We start from the raw sequence: 20,612 nt of genomic DNA on the forward strand, positions 1-20,612 counted from the left end.
GCTGGTCTGAAATTATCAAATTAACGAAATATCATTACAATTACGTACTTAAGAAATTCAGGTAACATACTACTAATGCAATAACCACAGGAGTACATAAAATGTTACTTGCATTCCATCACTCCCCAACTCTCCTTTACTGCACATTAGAGGATGCTCATCCCCCCAAAGCCAATGACCCCCCCCCAGATGCTTTGCAAATATTTTGATATCTGGGGGGACATCATCCCATCCCCAAATCCAGGATTGGCATTTTGCCTGGGCTTTTTCGAAAAAACCCAACCCGGGTGTTTTTTTCGGTTGTTTCTTTCAGATAAAACCCGATTAAATCCGGGCAAAACTGGGTTTTATTGGTTTTTTCAGGTTATGTTTATAAATAGCTATATATTTTTTAAAAGTGAAATACATTTTTCCCTGATAGTAATATATTGGAACATTCAATTTGTATTGTTTTAGTTCACTGAATCAAAAACTATTTAATATTGTCTGTTAACATACGTAGTTAAGAATTGACAATCAAGGTCTCACACCTTGAAATGATTCAACTAAAAGCATACATAACCCATGCCGCAGACCATTGAGGGTCCAGGCCTACCTACGGACTGCCGGCCGCAATTCCACCTGATCCTACTCTGAGGTGGGAGATCATAGAACCAATTACGGGGCGACGTGTAATCAGCACGACGAACACCCCGGTCGTCGTTGTAGGTTTTCATGACCGGGTTACGCTACTCATTCGTAGCTCCCCAAATTAATCATGATGGTGAGTGTTCACCAGTCTCATACACAGGCCGAAATCTCAGGAGAAAAGCTGTTACTTTTCCCCAAGGAGACTCAATTCCGCACACATCCCATAGCCGGAGGCCAAAGATTGACCTCACAGCCACAGTGCGGGACAAATGATTATATCTAAAATACTATGTTCTGAAAAATTTGACCAACAGTTTGATTCTACTCTTGCTAGATGGCGTAACAGTTAATAGATCTGTGATCAGTTCCCAGGGTTGAGCATTGCAATGCTATACTAATGCTTGATAGCTGTGGTGGTTTAGTCAACCTCCGTGGCAGAGGGGTTAGCACAGCACGCTGCAATGTCAGGGGTTCCGGGTTCGAATCCTGGTTCAGGCGTGGATGTTTGTCCCAATGATAATACAGATAAAATAGAGAGAAAAAGAGGGATACTACTGCTTAGCAGGATTACTTTTATTACGTAAAAAAAAGTAGACAGGCTGGCTGACTGTCATGCAGAAGATCCGGGTTCGAATCTTGGGGTGGGTGATCTAAGGTCGGAATTTTTCCGGTCTTGTCCCTGCAAAAAGCTGATGTGGAACTCGTCCAATCTCAAATCAATGGGTTCTGGGGGGGGGGGGGTAAATGCAGCCGGAGTTTGGTTGTGATCACATCACCTCCAAAATGGCCGGGATCAAGAATATGTCGGGCCCTACCCCCATATCCTCTGAATGTGCCTTCATGGTGCTATATCAGGGTGGCCACTCTAGGACCATGATAAAATTCAAGTATAATTCTTAGTTTTCAAGGTGAACTTTCCAAAAATTGAAGGTCATCAGAAGATGTCTTCTCTTTTTTAACCTTCCGTATTGCCGCTTCTCACCACCCACACACGTACACACACAAATATATTAACAATATAAAGGGTCTGTGTGATTCCAATGTATCCAAAAATTCTAAATCAATTAAAATAAGCGGCACATATGTATATTTCAAATATTAAATTTAAGGTGCGGACTTTACATTTAGATTTCACATATTCACACTCGAAATACATCTACAAACACAAGTTACTAACGTTACGGGATATACTACTGTACGGAAAATTGTTAATTGTATAAGAATTTTAAGCTGAAATGTACCTATTCAACTTCAGGAAATAATCTCTTGCAATAATCTTCCGTCTATTAGATAGATTGTTCTACAAAGGACACTAAGAAAGTAAACGGATCAAGAGAATTCCATTTTATTTTTCACGTAGCTTTCTTTTCCTTCCTGGATAAAAATAAAATTGATCGGTTAAAAACTTGCCTCAGAGCATTTATAAATTCAATGGGATATGGTTTGTGATTGAGTTGGGTGTTTTAAGTCCACTTTATTCACAGAAAAGATAATTGGTACTGGAGCTTCAGTTAACCCCATCGGGGATGCCCTCAGTGGGATATGGATTTAATAAATGTTGCAATTTTGCACGTCTACGGAGAAAAATTCACGAAGAATTATTAATGCAGAATTCCCGGAGCAAATTATTCACGCATAATTCCCATAATTGAAGGGATTCCCAGTGAGTAGCCACCGGCATAGCACGTGCTATCTGCCTGGATATGCACGGGGAACTTTACCTACTATACAACATACGGTAGCTGCACACACACTTTTAAATCGGCTTCAATGCAGTTGGTTCACAGTTGTGTTTTCAATTATTTTTGTGCATGTTTCAAGTTTAAATATCTCTTCTGTGTACCAACCATGCCAAAATTATAAGGCTGACATATTTAATTGTCTTCACTGAGTTCATCCAAATGGAATACCGTATCCATCCTCCAAAATATCTGGTTGCTATGAAGCTAACAGTTCCTATGGACAAAACATTAGTGGCCCCAATTTGGATCCCAACATACATATGCACTATATTGTTAAAAAAATTATTTGTCAAGCCATAGCTTAAAAAATGCCCTAAAATATTTAAGTATCTTTTCTTAATGCCCAAAAATGTAGTTTAGGCAGATATTCGAAAGTGGCATCAGAATTTAGAGCTACCTCAGAATATGAAAAATCAATTTTTCATTCACCACCTTGAAATGCTTTCAACAGATGCAAATACAAAATAAAATCATTCCCTGTGTGTATCTATTTGCGACATGAATTTCAGCTTAAAAACTCTTAAATTGCTAAAGATATCGTGGTCTCAAAATTGGTGACCCTTCCGATTCCGAAACCACACACTATGTTAGTTTTTTTCTTATTAAAAACTTCAAGCTCAAGTAATGTCCTAACGTAGCTGAGACTTGGTTTTCTTAATCTACGAAAATCTAACCTCAAATATTTGCATAACTTAAAGCTCTCGCAAGGCATGTAAGTCAGTCACTCGTCCACCATCTTTAAACATGATGACAAATTTTTTTCTCAAATAAAATATGACACCAATCCTTTAAGTTCTCTTGTAACTCTATGAATTGCAACTCAAAAGGTTTACATTTATGGCAAAATGTATGTTTGCGATTTTATCACCACTCCTCTCCTAAACTAAGAAATATAATTTTAAAAGTTTTACTGCAAAATTGCGGCCGACGGATTATATACAATGACTGAGTTTAGTTCCTTGTACTCTGAAAATGCATTGTAGACAATTTTGGGGAAAAAGAGAGCATGGTATGGAGCATGCATGCAACATGAGGAAAATCAGTTTTTCATTCACCATCTTGAAATACATTGTTCAATTTCACTCACATGTCACATTGCAGTCTGTCAAGTTTTCTAGCTAAATAGATGACCTGTCTTTCTTTGCCAATCCACCCCACCCATTCTCCTCCTAAATCATTTATTATGTTTCGATAATTTTATTGTGAATTTACAGTGCAAGTAATGTCACAATGCTCCTGAAAGTTTTATGCACAAAGCTCGAAATTGTAGTCTGTAAAAAGGTTTCAAAACGTCAAAAATGGTCAAAATATGAAAGTATATGTATGCATTGTATTTACTTGAGTACCCCACATCTCCTATATTTAAGATAAAAAGAAATCGTGGTACATTATGAGAGTGCTAGATTTCTTGGGCATAGAGCTCCTAACCACAAATGACATTTATCCAACATGAGCAAGCAACCCATTATGTTCAATCAATGCACTGAACTGGAGGGAGGGAGGGGTCACTCTCTCAGTGGAAGGCATTGGAAAGATAACAGAACATTTGCACACATACTAAATTTTGAGAAATGAAATGAATGATTTGAAAAGTGTTTGGTTTAATTATACCACAATTACTTTATTCTACTTTCACGACATTTCAATAACATGTACTCAATTCTTCTTTGTAATGTTTTATTCATGGAAAAAATTATTGTAAAAGTTGATCGTCACAGGTGAGACTATGTGGCTTGCACACAGGCACGTATTCAGGAATTCCTTTCGGGAGGGGCTCAACACCATTTTTTAAGGGGTATAGTAAGAACCTCACAATTGTATGTTCAAGACCAGTGGTGGCAATTGGGTTCCAAAATGGTAGGGGGGGGGGTGTGCGAAGGGCGTTGCAAGGAAAGTTTACTTTATCTTGGTAGACAAGGCTTAACATTAAGAGGCTATAATGTTGAGGCAAGATAATAAAAAATGGGGAGCAACTATCCCTTAAATCGTCGCCACTGTAAGGCTGTCATTTTAATCAGAACGTGAAATCGGAACATTTTTTACCACTCAACTCCTCTGTTTCCATGCATTAACATTGTATGCCGGAACCACCTCAGTATGAGTGTTTGTCCATTTCTTCTCATCAGGCATAAAAAACATCTATGGTGCCTTTGAGTGTTTTTACGAAGCTGTTACACATGCACGGGATGAACAATCCACTCGACAACGCGAGATTCAAATTGTGGGCTGCGAACTGGACGAGCCTGAACACCATTAACGTGTCTTGTCCTTCCATGTTTGCAGCTCTTATAAAAGCCGAAACCCACCAAATTGTTCAGATTCAGGCCTTAGCACTCACTGTCACAGCTTCCGCTGTCTTGTCATATGTCGGCACAAAACAAAGGAAGTCTTCTCGAATACAGATGGATCACGAAACAATAAATGCACAGTGAAAACCCTTCCGTTCCCAACACATCTAATGTTTCGTCTCCCATTATGCTCAAATGCTTACTCATTTATCTCCAGTGACCTACCCAAGGGAGGGTTGGTGAGGTCATAACCCCATTTGACCCAGTATTCCTTTTTTTTAAATGGCAAAATCAGGACTGACCACCAAAAATAGTATGCGTAACCCCTCTACCTTCCGAAAATCCTGGGCACGCCTCTCTTTATCTCTGACACATTTTTTAAAATCAACTCACCACAAGTTTTTATCATTCCGTATTGGAGATTGAAGTAAGATGCGTTCTTCCTGCAGGTTTGGACATGATCCTTTAGGGTGCTGTCGTCTGCCTGCCTTCACAGCTAACCTTAACAAGGCCCTAATTTTCCATCCTTGTGACTTGGATTTTCAAGACTTAGGAAGGTTTCAGACCGAAGGGACACGCGATACATGTCGATTAGAATGGGCCAATCAGCAGCAATGTTTCACACCGTAGCGACACAAAAGGCTGCACAAACCTAATCTTCAGGCGACACGGTGTGAAATCTCCCTTATTAGGCCACTGTCATTGTCACCTCGAAGTAGTAGCTCTTGTTGACCACAGAAAAAAAATCTCCTCAACCGGTGGGAATGCTCTTCAGTTTTCTTCTCTCTCCTATATTTTCTGTGCTTGTTCACTATACAGGCAACACCTTACGATTTGATATACACAGGACATGTACTATGTAGACATTTTAACGAAAAATCGGTTCAAGTCAAGGATGGCTCAGTTGATAAGAGCCTTGATTTGGGTCCCAGTAGAGCCTGCAATTTCCGCCTAAAATGTCTACATATGCAACATCTTCTTGCTTTCTCTTCTCGACATTCATAAAATTTTCGGCTGTCTCTTTATGGTAGTTAAGTGTTTGAATGTGTTTCGAACCCAGTATGCTTAAACAAAAGTATTTTTTTATACCATGAAATTCTCTGACTGCATATACGAAATTTAGTTCTGGCAAACTAAATCACCACTCAAAACTTTGATTTTCAGTTGATCTATGCAGCTTATTTCTGTTTTAATAAACCACTACAAATCCGGTACTTCTGAAATATTCACTTTAGAGAGAGGGAGGCCTTGATCTCTTCGGCCCTCGAACCGAACTAGCACTACACTGAGGCCCCGGAAGTTCTGCTGTCGTCAATGTCTTCATTTTCGAATCACTATACCTTATAAAGCAACCAGAGGACGCTGACTGATCTGATCACCAATCGACTGTATGAATTGTCACACTTGCCTCTGAAATCTCATTAACCGATTCTTTGTACAGATCAACCGAAAAATTGAATCCGCGTATTTATATCCTCATTATATTCTAGAACGTTCCACAGATAAAACGATTCGTTAATATTGCCTGTAGTTGACTCCTTCTCTCATTCAAGAACATACCCTCTCCCGCCTTCCAGAGATTAGAAATTACAACGAATCGCCCTACGTGTGGCGCTACCTTTGTTATGCAGGTTCTAAATGCTGATAAGTCTCTACATAGTCCTCAAGTGCGCTGCGACAACACCGAAAGCGCAAGAAAAGTTTACGTGCAATATTATCAACAACAGAGTTATAGAACATTATCCGTCTTGCCTCTATAATTGTCTATCTCCTTAAATCATCATCACATTATTCAAAAAGCCAAAAACCTAACTTTATCTAGTGTAAAATAAAAAAAATCCTGGGGGGGGCTCGAGCCACCTCAACCCCACCTTGGATACATGCTATTAACAATAACAGGGTTATAGAACATTCTCCGTCTTGTCTCGATAATTATTTCTCCCAAATTATCATCACATTAGTCAAGAAGCCAAAATCCTAATTTTATCTAGTGTAAACAGAAAAAAAAAATCCTGAAGGGCGGCTCGTGCCTCCTGATTTCCACCTTGGATACGTTCTATTGACAATAATAATGTTATAGAACACTCTCCGTCTTGTCTCGATAATTATTTCTCTCAGGTTTATAAATTTATTATCTTCACATTGTTCAAGACGCTAAAAATCTAATTTTATCTAGTGTAAATTTAAAAATTTCCTTAGGTGGGGGGGGCTCGAGCCATCTCATCCCCACCTTGGATATGTGCTATTAACAATAACAGGGGTATAAAAATGCTCCGTCTTGCCTCGATAATTATTTCTCTCCTTACATTATTTTCACATTATTCGAGAAGCCAAAAACCTAATTTTATCTAACGTAAACTGAAAACTTTCCTGGGGAGAGGGTGGAGCCCTCTGTGCCCCATCTTGGATACGTGCTATTATCAATAACAGAGTTACGGAACATTCTCCGTCTTGCCTCGATAATTATTTATCTCCTTAAATTATTGTCACATTATTTTATTTCACACCACAAGAAACCAAAAACCTCATTTTATCTAGTGTAAACCTAAAACTTTCGGGGGGGGGCTCGAGCCCTCTAAGCCTCCCCTATGTATGCATTGTATTTACTTGAGTACCCCACATCTCCTATATTTAAGATAAAAAGAAATCGTGGTACATTATGAGAGTGCTAGATTTCTTGGGCATAGAGCTCCTAACCACAAATGACATTTATCCAACATGAGCAAGCAACCCATTATGTTCAATCAATGCACTGAACTGGAGGGAGGGAGGGGTCACTCTCTCAGTGGAAGGCATTGGAAAGATAACAGAACATTTGCACACATACTAAATTTTGAGAAATGAAATGAATGATTTGAAAAGTGTTTGGTTTAATTATACCACAATTAACTTTATTCTACTTTCACGACATTTCAATAACATGTACTCAATTCTTCTTTGTAATGTTCTATTCATGGAAAAAATTATTGTAAAAGTTGATCGTCACAGGTGAGACTATGTGGCTTGCACACATATGGAAGTGACTGATATCTAAAGTGCTACCACATTTGAAATTATAAGCTTTGTTCATTTAATGTTTATCTAAATATTTCAGACCCTCTTGATTCTTGTTTCGTGGATATATGTTCGTATTATTTCTGTTAAAAGTCTATTTCTAGCATGATTTCAGAAAAATATCCTGAAAAAAGCCACTGTGACTTGTACCACACTTGTAACACATTATTTTGATTATTATAAGCTTGGCTAAGCCTTTATTCCACAAGTTTTCTCAAAATGTTGACAATTCTAGAACCTTACAATTATTTAAAGCAATAATTTACAACATTTTCGGAAAAAAATACATTTTTACTGGGATTTTGGGTGGGTTTTTCTAAAAAAACACCGCATAGGGTAAACTGGGCTGGGCCCACCCGGGCCAACCCTGCCCAAATCCCCCCTTACTTCAAGCACTAATGGTGTATATAACTTAATTGCAAAAAAGAACCATTCTCAGTATTAGCCTCTATGTTTAATGGTGATGGTGAGGTATATTTTACTTGTAGCATATTCACACAAAAAACTATATTTAAGCATTTTAAAGTTAATGTTAAGTGTTTCTGAATATTTGCAGAACGAGTTGCCATAAAAATTTTGGATAAATCCAAGTTGGATCAGAAAACTCAGAAGATGCTGTCCAGGGAAATATCAACAATGGAAGCTATTCATCATCCAAACATAATCAGGTGAGTGAGAAAAATAAGTTCTTCGGAGTGAAATATTTCTTAAAACTACTAATTTACATACATGTAGGAAAATTACAGTGGATATAAGTAATAATTAACATAGTACTAGTCAAAAAAGTGATGATATCCTTCCCTCGCTGAGTGTAAGTTTACAAAACACTATTATTTTCTTTTGTAATTATGTTTTATTTTACTGTTTTGCATTGTATCAGTCATCATTGTCAAAGGTTCGTTAAAAAGTTGAAATACTTTGATCAAACAAATGTGAATTATTATAATTATTATCACGGTCATACTTGGGATATGAGGGGAGATCCCCCACCCCCACCCACCCGATTGTAAATGTTTGGCACTTGGAACAGATGTGTGTAGAGATATGTCCAGAATTCGAAATGGACAGAAGTGGACCAGAATGGCATTCCAGTTCATGAATAACTGGAACTTCCCGTTCCATCTTGTTGTTAGTTTAATTTTCTTAAAGATATTTCACTACATTATTTTTTCCAGTGTGAACTAAATTGTTAGTACTCTTTAATAATACATACTATAGCATTCATAAAAGCTTCCCCTCTACATAGACTTAGCAGAGTATGACAGCATCTATTTTCATTTTGTTAAAAAAAATGTTACATAGCATAGCTATTCTGCCACTTTTGGCTAATCACTGTGATGAGGATGAGTAATGATATGATGAAATTGATGAAGGAACACTCGCAAAGAAAACGCATGCCAGGATTCAAACCTGGGACCCCTGATGCCGTAGTGCACTGGGCTCACTACTCCACTTCAGAGGTTGGCTTGACGGCATCTATGTTGCCTAAGTTGGAGACAAATACAGAGCTCTGGAACTGAAACCAAAACACCATGTACAGGATTTTCATTTTCCTTGAATTTGACTTTTTCAGTGCCCTTCCATCATCCTTTTTCTTCTGATTAACCCAACAGTAAAATTTCAACAGTCAAACAATTAATCCAATCCCTGATCACATGCAAAACAACAATATTGAAATATCTTTCACTTGCACAAATTGATTTTTTAATAAGTATTATTAATAGTAAGTATCATTGAGACAAATTATTGTGCATTTAATTCAAAACTTTTCCCTTTTGAGCAAGCTGACCACCATTCATGATTTCCATCTGTATAAATTTAAAAAAAAAGAAAATTTCAGAAACCTCCTTCCCGTCCAATGTATCTCGCATTACTTCATGTTTACGTAACTATTTTAATATCAACTATTATTAATTGTGACAGCGCATCATTGCACTAGTCATTAAAATCATCGAAATAGTACTCAGAGACAAAAAATACGACACAAAAGTAACACACAAAACATTAAAGTAAAGCATTCAATTTTGTGAAAATTTCCATTTCAAGACCTGAGGTTAGAAAGATGTTGAAATTGGCAGGGGAGAAATGTTGATTAACTATTTTCTTAACTGTGTGTTTCCTTCCACATTTCAGGTTATATGAAGTAGTGGAAACATTATCCAAGATACATCTAGTGATGGAATATGCCAGTGGAGGTGAACTCTTTAATAGAATAACTCGTCTTGGAAGACTGGATGAGTTAGAGGCCAAGCCTCTCTTTGCTCAGGTTATTGCGGCCATACAACACATGGTTAGTTATCTATGTTTCAAAACATTATGTGATTGAATTTTTTCTAGTGTAATTTATTCTCAGTATAGTTTATTATGTTAAAACAGACATAAACAAGCATTTAAGGAATGTTAAGAGAGCCTCCCCGATGGCGCAGTGGTAGCATCGTCGCCTTGTAATCATGGGGTCCTGGCAGTGGCAGCGATTAGTGGGGGGGCGAGGGGGGTCAGTTGATCCCTCACTTTTCGCCACTTTTGCCCCCCCACTATGCTAAATCCTATCTTCAAAGGGAAAAATACTATCTTTGCCCCCGCCACCAGTTTTTTGGGTTCGATACCTGGTGGAGGCACATGGCACAGAAGTTCGGAACCCACTTTAAACTGTAGGTCCAGTCCCGATTAGCCTTACTGTGCATACAGTGGACTTAAAACACCAATTCAAATTCAAAACTCAAAGAATGTTAAGACACTTGATTTTAAGTGTGTATTGTGAATGTAAGGTTGGAAGTTAGGAAAAGAGAGATATTAGACATTAAAAATTAGTAATAATTAAACAGAAAGTAGTTGAATTTAATTCTAAAATACAAAATGAAGGGATGTTTTATGCGTATGAAGCAAGAAAGCTTATGTCCCAAATATTTGTATATAAATGATTTTAACAGAGTTTAGTGCAGATGAACACAACTACGTATTCACTTCATATAGAGCCATCACTCAACCTGAAGTTTACGAACTGATGCATACCAGTGTATATACCAGAAAGTATTGCCTACCCTGAATAATAATATTCACCTACCCACCTGAATCCTGACTATGGCACTGTTTCATATTAATACTGTATAAAATTTTGGAATTACGTAACACCTTACGTAGAAAAGAAAGAATTGTTGGAGGCAATGTTATCATTTACTTATACTTATCCATAAAATAATTCATAAAAAATACTTCAATACCACAGATAAGATTAAACTTCCAGAATATTTTCAAAAACGAAAGCATTTACTTGTATTATTTACATGGAAAACAAGATATTACCGGTATACCTGATCAGTATAAATATTTTGTCACGTAAGAATTTGAAGATACATAAACACAAAACTTACTGATTCAACAATTCGATCCCCACCCCACATCCTTTCAAATTACACCTCTCAATCTCAAAGAAATCCAGACAACCAATTGCCATAGGATTATTTTACATACAAGAATACTTGTATTTTTTAGTCTAATGTATGATTATTTTAATTTCATTCTAGCATGACAGCAACTTTATTCACCGTGACATAAAAGCGGAAAATGTCTTCTATGCAGGGTCAGGATTGGTAAAAGTTGGGGACTTCGGCTTCAGTACACGGGTGTCAAGTCCTGGTCAACATCTGAACACTTTTTGTGGGTCTCCTCCATATGCAGCACCTGAACTGTTTCGCGATGAGTCATATGTGGGGGCTCCTGTAGACATTTGGGCTCTGGGTGTTCTTTTATACTTCATGGTTACTGGCGCGATGCCCTTCAAAGCACAAACAGTAGCGAGCTTGAAAAGACACATCCTGGATGGAGCATTTGTGATACCTGACAAAATTTCAGGAAACTGTGCCAAGTTGATCCGAAACATTCTTCAACAAAAATCTGAGGACAGATATACATTAAGTGAAATAAAAGCATCGGAATGGATGCTGGGAACAACTTTCCCTTCCAGTGGAGGTTTGAAGAAATTCACTATAGTGCCGTCTGTAGGTTTGGATGCAAGTGAAATCGAGGAAGTTGAACTTGAAGCCCGTCGCAAATTAAAAGATCTGGGAATTACTGAAGCTATGCTAAGAGATAATGCTGACAGAGGAGCAAAGAGTTCTGTGATTGGTGCATATCGTATTATTGTGCACAGGTGCCAGAAGAAAGGAAATCATGAGTCGGATGTAGACGAATTTCATGAGGAAGTAAATGCATCACCAACATTTTCTGCACCAAAAAAATCTTCAAAAAATCGTCCCTCTGCAGGGAAAGGTGTAAAGTCAAAGACTTGCACTATTCTCTAAAATATCTGTGATTGCTTGCATTGTAGGAAATAGTTAATTGTAAGAGTAGTTATTAAGTGAACTCAGGTTATTGCAGCCAGATTGTGTTGCCATGTCTCCAAAGAATATGTTATAAAAGACATATTTTTAATTACGAAAAGGATCATTGCCACTTCCGATGACATCATAAAGTTAAGCATAGCTGAACAGATAAACAAAATCTGTAATTTATTTAAAGCATAGCTCATCTTGGCTACTAATAGTATGTATAGTATATTGCTCACCTAGACATGTCATAATATTTGGCCCCTGCATTTCTGGAACAAGTTCACAGAATACAAAGCTGGGACACAGAAGACTGTACTTCCACCCCACCCCTCTCCCTCCTGTGCCTCAGTACAATAGTAACCTTCTTAGGAACACTTCGTTTTAATCCTTACTTGTTTTTAGATAGTTCTGGAGGAGAATCACCTTTCTTCAGATTAGGGTGAAAAACTCTACCGTATTTCCAGGGAACTCTCATATTATAGAGCTTTTTTTTTTTATCCTCCCAGCTTCCATACTGACATTCTATTTCTCCGTATATTTCATTAACAATCAAGTTTGTGAAATTAAATTCATTCTGATGTAGAACGAGATAGGAGAGAGACACAAAATTTCAAGTCGACTGCAAGATCTTGCATGTTTAGAAAGGTGCTTGGTAGACAAAATACATATACATTAGGTCTAAGAAGCATCAAACTTGTAGATATTGATTCTGTATTGTAATCTGTATAATATATAAAATGCAAATTAATTCTTTTGTTGAATATTATCCATTCCATAATCATTTGCTGGAAGAACACCACAACACTAAAAGTATGCAAAATTTGTCACAACTAAATCTCCCGAAAATTGAATGCTGAAAGTTGGAAAACCCTCTTTAATTTATGGCTTAAAGTTGGTCACCCTACTTCAGATACTCAGTTTTATATTCCTTATGTTTTTATCTTCAACATCTAAGGTTTATTACATCCTGCTTGTTCAAGCCAATGAACTTATTGAAATATTGGGTACCAAATCTTATGATACATCTAGGTGAGTAGTTGTCTCTTACTATAAAATTTGTAATTTTACAGAAAAGTTACATAGCACACTTTTTACATGTGCTAGTTGCCTTGTGTCAATGATCAAAGTGCAATTAGTTTTTCATAAATAAAGTAGTGCAAGGAAGTTAAGAGAATTTAATCAGAGATATATATATACATTCAAGTTATCTTATTAATGGCAAATTGTTACTGACCATTGTTAATCTATATCAATACGATCAAATTAATTGTCTTTCGAATGTGAAATGATACTTGCTGCAAAGCTACACAAGAATGAAGAACAATTCTCACTTTTATCATATTAACATGCATTAAAATTTAAATGTGAAGTATATTCTTTAAGGTGTGTTCTCAATAGAAATCAAAATTTATGAGAACAAAATTAATGGAAAAACCCAGCCCTTAGCAACTCATTAATCTTCATGATAATTATAGCCTAAAATTTCATGCATTTATATTATCAAAAATAAGAAGACAAAAAAGCAATGGAAATATGAGAAATAGACAACAGCAAGAAAAAGTCCATAGTTATTCATCTGCCACCTAGATTTTTTTTTAACAGAAAATGCATTAAAATAGAACTTGAAGCGAGAGGAGGATGTGGAGCACATCTTTCCTAACTAGGAAAATGTATGTGAAGCATGCCCCAGGCTGTTTCATAATCAGCATTTTAAATCCTATAAGCTTCCTATCCCTAGTCCAAGCAACTTCCCCTCCCACCACCACACCTAACAATTTCATGCACTGCATTGAAATAGTTCAAAGTAAATCAATGTCTGATATTTTAAGTGTTGATAATTGGATTGAAAGCATTGAATGATGAAATGTTTCTTGGTAATAATGATATAATAACGTGCTGGTAACATATTATTTTCCAAAGATATAGAATCCGTTTTGCAAAATACTGTTACTCAATTGACTAATACTGACAAATAATCTTATTCTACTTTAAATATGTGTCATGATCTTATGTAACACAATTATAATTTTAAAGGAAAATTCAATTAAGAACTATAAAGAATAATGTCTCTTTTTAATTTTATACCTGTATTATTTATAAATTTAAGTTAATTTTCATGCAGTTTACAGAAACACACACACACACACCGACACACATTATATATTTGTTTCACTTCCAAGTGGAATTTGAAGAAAACCACTTGAACCAAACCTGAATTTTAAAAAAGTTACCTGTTCCCAAATGTGTATAGTGAAATATGAAATAACTAATTTTGACAGGTATAATGTGTATATGTAATGTGTACTCTAGAATTTGACTGACAGCAATCATATAAATATGTATCTTAAAATCAGTTTACTTTCAAGTTGATAGAGGCAGTTTAAATTTGTTATTTTCTAACAAGTAATTTTAGGAGCCAATTTGTATGTGTACTTTGAGATGAAACTATTCAATGAAATCTTCATGATGTAATATTTTTTAAGTTTACTCTGATAAGCTTCCTTTTCATTTTTCTGAGCAAATTTTCCTAGCGATCGATTTCGCCACCCGTCTGGCAGCTTCGTCAGGCATGTATATTTTACGTGTTTTTTGTATCAACCAGTATTAATGCATTTGTCAACAAGCAGAAGAATTCATCTTAAAATTAACTAATAAACACTGAAGAATACTTTTTCTATGTATGAGAGTTCACAAATAAGTACAGAAATAGGGGAAAATTTCAAAATTTATATTGAACAAATCATAATTAACAGAGACGTGGCAGCATTGAGCAAGAGAAGCAAATGCCAATATTGAGGATGTTGTAGTAATTAAATGAGTGAGGTAACCAAGAGCATTTTTGGTTGTGATTACACAGTAATATAAATGCTTCTTTTGTAAAACCATTGTCATTTATGTATAGAGCTATCTTTCTAGTCATAATGCTATTTTATTCAAGCAGTATCTTATACATGCAGTACACAGTCATGTAGACACTCAGGGACCAAACTTAAAGATAAGGTAGCTTTTCTATGCTGTTGAATACAGTAGTATTATAATAGAAACTAGTTTCAAAAAATGGCAATAAGAATTTGGATTAAGAATCTCTCTACTATGGTATTTTGATCAATATTCATGTCTAACATTAGTAAGAACATTTCCATAATTCCTAATTATTCATAAATTTTATGTATTACATATTTAGCATTTCTTTCCTAAAGAGTGCTAATTCAGATGACCAGTTTGAGATTATTTTATTGCCAATTTCTAATTACAACAAAAAGCAAGTCATAGGCAGTGGGGGCAATTAGAGGGGCGAGGAGGGGACAATTGCCACCTCACTTTTTGCCTCTCAATGCTAAGACTTGTCTACCAAGAGAAAGTACTTTCCTTGACTCCATCCACTTTTAGCACCCAATCGCCACACCACTACTGGTCATAGGTAATATTGTCAGAAGAGAGAACATGATTGAAATAAAACTTGGAAATATTTTCTACTTGATCAATTTCTTGCATGATAGGAAAGGTATATTATATTGATTTACACTTTATTTTTATTTATTTATTTACTGTTATAGATGCAGGATACATACAGATCAGTAGATTGACCCCCCCCCCCCTCAATATAAGCCCTGGAACCGAATGCACTTGTGTGGCAACATTTCCGGAAACTCCTGAAATAACTTTCCTGATGCGTTGGCCCCCTGGATAGCTGCTTGCATGCAATGGCCAGAATCTGAGAAACCTCATGCCTAGGCTCACGACTGGCAATTGAATGTGCCGCCATTACCATGAACTGGAAATCAATGGCGATTTTGTTCAGTGGAAATACAATTACGGGAGATTTAAAAATGAACCTGCTCAGAAACCATTTTGTAGGCATTCATGAACTGCAAGCATCTGTCCAGATCTGGGTGTGATGTAACTCTAAAATGTGGTTCCAGGATGGCCTGAAAGGCTGCCACACAGGTGGCATAAGTGTATTAACTCTAGGGGAATATGAAGAAAGCGTCTTCTGAGTGTTAGTTCTATAGATAGTAGTAAAGATAGAAGTTATATCGAGACATCAAATTAAACTATACACCAAGATTGAAACTTTTAGTGTTTTGAAATTGAAGTTACAAAAAAGACATGCTTATATGCTTGTATGTGTAAGACTGATATTTAATTAGCATATTATTTGATTTCATCGAAATTTTTAGAAATATTTTTTTTATTGTTGCTGAATAGTATAAATATTACTATATTTATTTAATTAAATAGTAATTGAACAAACAAACAGAACCCCTAATCAAATACAGTGAAAAGAATATTTTCTGATAACTGCAGCTTTAAAATTTTGTTCTACAGGTTTTCCAGTATAGGTGTTAATGAATGAGACATAACTGCTTCTAACCTTACAAGTTGTTAACAAGAAAGGAATAATATGTTCCAAATGCTGACCACGATTTAGATCAACAGATTGAGAACAGTCTTCTTACTACAAAATCTAAAATATATGCTGTAAATATGTGCTTGACAGTCCATGTCTGTGTATTTTCTTTTACTATTTGAGTTATACTTAGGGGACTGTTTAGTTACCTTTTGATTAACTCTGAAACAAATAATTCTTCTTCAAACAAATAGTAGTTGCAATAAATAAAACAATTACACATGACACTAGAGATACGATGATGCTAGAAAGTGTGTTAACTTTGATGCAATATTCAGTAATCACATACCAATGATAGCTGTGCATCATAATTTATACACCATATTCTCAGATTAACAAAAATACTGAGTAAAGAATTACTATTTTAAAATTCAATATTCATTGAGTTTTTATTGAAAGGAAACAATAATATTTCTTAAATTTTGTTTCAAAAATACATGAAAAGGAAAATGCAGTTAAATTGAATATAACGAAACAATAAGCAAAAAATAGCAACAAGACGACAGCTAATTAATAGTTATAGTCTTTATTTTTTTTAGCAGTATGTATAAATTATACAAATAAAATTACAAATACAAGGGAATATTTTAGGAGAAATGGGATGGCATGGGTTCGATCCTGGGTTCAGTCTCCGAGAATTTTTGGCGGCCGGTGGCAACCCACCATCGTGAGGAAATTGGGGAGCTCTGAGTGAGTGAGCGTAATCCGGTCGCGAAGTCCTACAACGGCTGGGGGTTGGTCGGGCTGACCACCCGTCCCCCTAGTCTGGCTGCAGATCTCCACACCCTGCCTGGTGGCCCACGTGGGAGGGAGGCCAGCAGTCGGTAGGTAAGCCAGGGTGCTATAGGGTTACTCTTTTAGGAGAAAAGAATTAGAAATTGAGTATTGAACACTACATTTGGGTCTGTTATCCAACCAAAAAGAGAAATGTTAAAATATATAAAATGTAAAAATTATAATGTGCCTGCATTTTATTACTGACAACCAAATTTGTTAATTATATTATGTACAAGTACAACTATGTTTCTGGTTTTTAGTTAAATTAACATTGGACTTAACAGTTATTACCAGGAATCTGTCATCAACATAGAAACTCCTTTTATTCGGGGCAATGGCAATGTTGAGTATTACACCATAACCAGCCTAAACATGAGATATATTCATTTGAATTCAAGGTGTCATAAAACAGGTAAAAAAAAATCATAATGCAATATTCTGCTACCAATAATGTGCTGTATTTGTAATATATTTTTAAGCTTTAATTGTTAAATATTTTGTTTCCATAAAAGAAATCATTTGTGTGGCTGTTTAAGCAAGAAAATGTGTCTATATGCATGTATGCTTCCATTCACTCAATAATTCCTGCATATAAAATGTGAAGAGATATATTTATAATTTAATATTCAACATTTTCTAAATTGTTATTAAGGTAACAAAATTCATGAATGGATTGCATTCCATGCAAATACGTGTTTAATATTTAAATACTCCGATGTAAATTGTGCTGAAACTGTGATTGTATTGTTATCTGTAGTTTCTGTTTGAGGAAACAGGGTCTACCATACTTTATGTTTTGTGAATCATTGTAGTTCCTAGAGGAAGTGAAATATTTGTAAATGTTCATAAATTGTACCATAAATATTTAAAAGAGCATGTACACACAAACGCATCATGAAGAAAGTAAACATTTGTTGATTCTATGCTAGATGGTCGTCCTTTCATTTACCCTTCTTATTAATAGATTAGAATAGAATATGATTTGTATGATTCTCAATTACCACATTTCTTGAGTTTTTGAGTTACTGTTTTCTTAGGTTTTTGTCCATTTTATACACATAGAGGTTAATCGGAACTGGACGTACAGTTTAAAGTGGGATCTGAAACATTGTGCGATGTACTTCCACTAGGTATTGAACCTGGGACCCCTTCATTACAAGGTGATGACATTATCATTATGCCATAAAGAGGCCTGGATCAAAGGAAGAAGGGCTGCAAGGGCTAAATAACAAGTAAAAAGGAAACGGCAGACACTGGAAAAATTTAATTAAAATTTAATACAATAGTAATGTAGTATTGAATAATTGAGGTTCTATCAGTTGAGAGTTACTTATCATCCTGGGCCACTCCCCTGCACCTTTTCTGGATCCACCACTAAGTGCATGTGATAGAAATTGCAAGATAAAATTTTAGAGGTTGGGGGGGGGGGCTAATACATGTGCTGTAATGATGAATATATCCCCCCTCATTTAAGGAAGAGAATGAGGTATGAAGTAGATTATTACAATAGTCTACATACTCTAGGAATGTTGGATTTCTAAACTCTGCATATTGCTCTGACTTTCTGTGGGTTTTCTTCATTTCCAGCATCAAATGTGGCCATTGTAGTTGCTGTGCGAGCACGCGCATACGTGTGTGTGTGTGTGTGTGTGTGTGTGTGTGCTTGGCTTCTGCAACTTCAAGACAAAATTTTCTAATTAATTTATGTCCCTTTTCTATCTCTTGGGTGAATTGTGATGAGGAATCAGTGGCAGTGATTAAGGGGAGGTGAAGGAGTGTCAGTTGCCTCCCACTATTTCCACTTTTGCCCCCACACTATGCTAAACCTTATATCCAAAGGGAAAGTAAACTCCCCCCACCCCACTTTTTGCACCTTGCCCCCGTAGTTTTGGAACCCAATCCCCGCCACTGTGAGGAATGATACCTGAATAACTGGTGATGGGACAAACATGATATGCCCATGACTGACCAGGGTTCAAAACTGGGACCTCTGGTTTCGTAGCAAGTTACTCTCACACGTCAGGAATGGAATCCTTGGAAAATAACTGAAAGGGTGTGCTAAAAGGAAGAGCACCATCATATGGTGCATAAAAAGTCATGCTTAGCTCCTCTAAATAAAAAAAAATAGCCATGAAAATTAAAATTAATCTCCATGGCTCAACAGCCCTTTGAGAGTCAAGGCCTGCCAGGTGATTTTTCATGTGGTCAGCTCCTCAAGACTGATCTGGTTTTGAGAGTGGAGTTCACACCCATATTGCTTTCAAGTAGTTTATCAATTGTTTATATTGTACAATTCTTCTATTTTATAGTAGTTATAAGCATTTAAACACATTTTTTGGTCTGGAAACATGAAGAAAATAAAAAAAAATCACTCACTTCCTTTTATGTCCCTACCAACGTCCATTTCCAGGGACGATATCAGTCATTTCTTTCCATACATTACTCAAGATCAGCACTTGAAGTGGAAATTGCTAGTTGGGGGGATGTTTGGTCCAGTCTTGGGGATAGTTGGAGGGATGCTCCTATGCATTAACATGTGACAATGAAAGCATCTCCACCCCCTCAATTCGAGAACTGCTCAAGATCAATAATACAAATGAATTAACTTCAAGTACTACGTAAAACATGCTTTAACTCTAGAACTATGGCAGCAGTAATTTTGACAGTTTTAAATTTTCATCTTGCTTTAATTTCTTTATTATTTGTAAAAGAACTTTGAAATTAATTTACTTTTCGACTTTTCATGAGCTCTTTAGGATATAGAATTAACTTCCCACTTTTCTTATTAAAAAATATGTGTTTTAAGCTTACCACCCTAGAACTATGGTTAGCAGTCATTTTGATCTCCATAAGCAATACACATCATAGTTGTAATATGCACGCAGTCAGCTTGTTTGATCTTCTGCAAAGATTTCTGTAACCTTGAAACATTATTCCTACAAGCTTCCCCTTCCCTTTCAGCTATCCATATTCTGCTGCTGCTATGGCAATAATGGTCTTTTCACATTTTGTTGTGGCAGTGTTGCTAATTCTATTGCCTTCAATATCAAGGAGTGTTGGAGGGGTACTCAGAGAGAAGCACACCATCAACTAATAAGAACTGATGGCAGGACAATCAAACTTAAAGAGTAGAATTCAGTAATAGCTCTAATGTATGTGCAAGGTGTCCACTGTGCTAGATCCATGTCAGTAGCAGACCTGTGGTCTCAGAAATAGAGGATCACCTTCTTCCAAGACCCCATCCCAAGGGACCGATTTCTGGAGATCCTGAGTTTTTACGATTTGATGAGAAAAGTAGTAGATCAGAGAGGCTGATGAATAACAAATTTGCTCTTGTGTGAATTATGTGACAGGTTCATATACGTAGAACTGCAAGAGCTGT

The 20,612-nt window shown here is 36.2% G+C and overlaps 1 protein-coding gene across 1 annotated transcript in view; it reads left to right on the forward strand.

Moving 5' to 3' along the window:
- LOC145994724 (serine/threonine-protein kinase NIM1-like) overlaps positions 1-18,150 on the forward strand; it is a 159,643-nt gene extending 141,493 nt beyond the window's left edge. Inside the window, exons 5-7 of the mRNA XM_083130927.1 lie at positions 8,271-8,382; positions 9,848-10,004; positions 11,239-18,150. Coding sequence (XP_082987053.1) covers positions 8,271-8,382; positions 9,848-10,004; positions 11,239-12,015 — 1,046 coding nt within the window. The 3' untranslated portion in view covers positions 12,016-18,150. The remainder of the gene's footprint in view (positions 1-8,270; positions 8,383-9,847; positions 10,005-11,238) is intronic.
- The last annotated feature ends 2,462 nt before the right edge of the window (positions 18,151-20,612 follow it).

This window comes from Lepisma saccharinum, chromosome 11, assembly GCF_977018435.1.
Source record: "Lepisma saccharinum chromosome 11, izLepSacc3.1, whole genome shotgun sequence".
NCBI lineage: Eukaryota > Metazoa > Arthropoda > Insecta > Zygentoma > Lepismatidae > Lepisma > Lepisma saccharinum.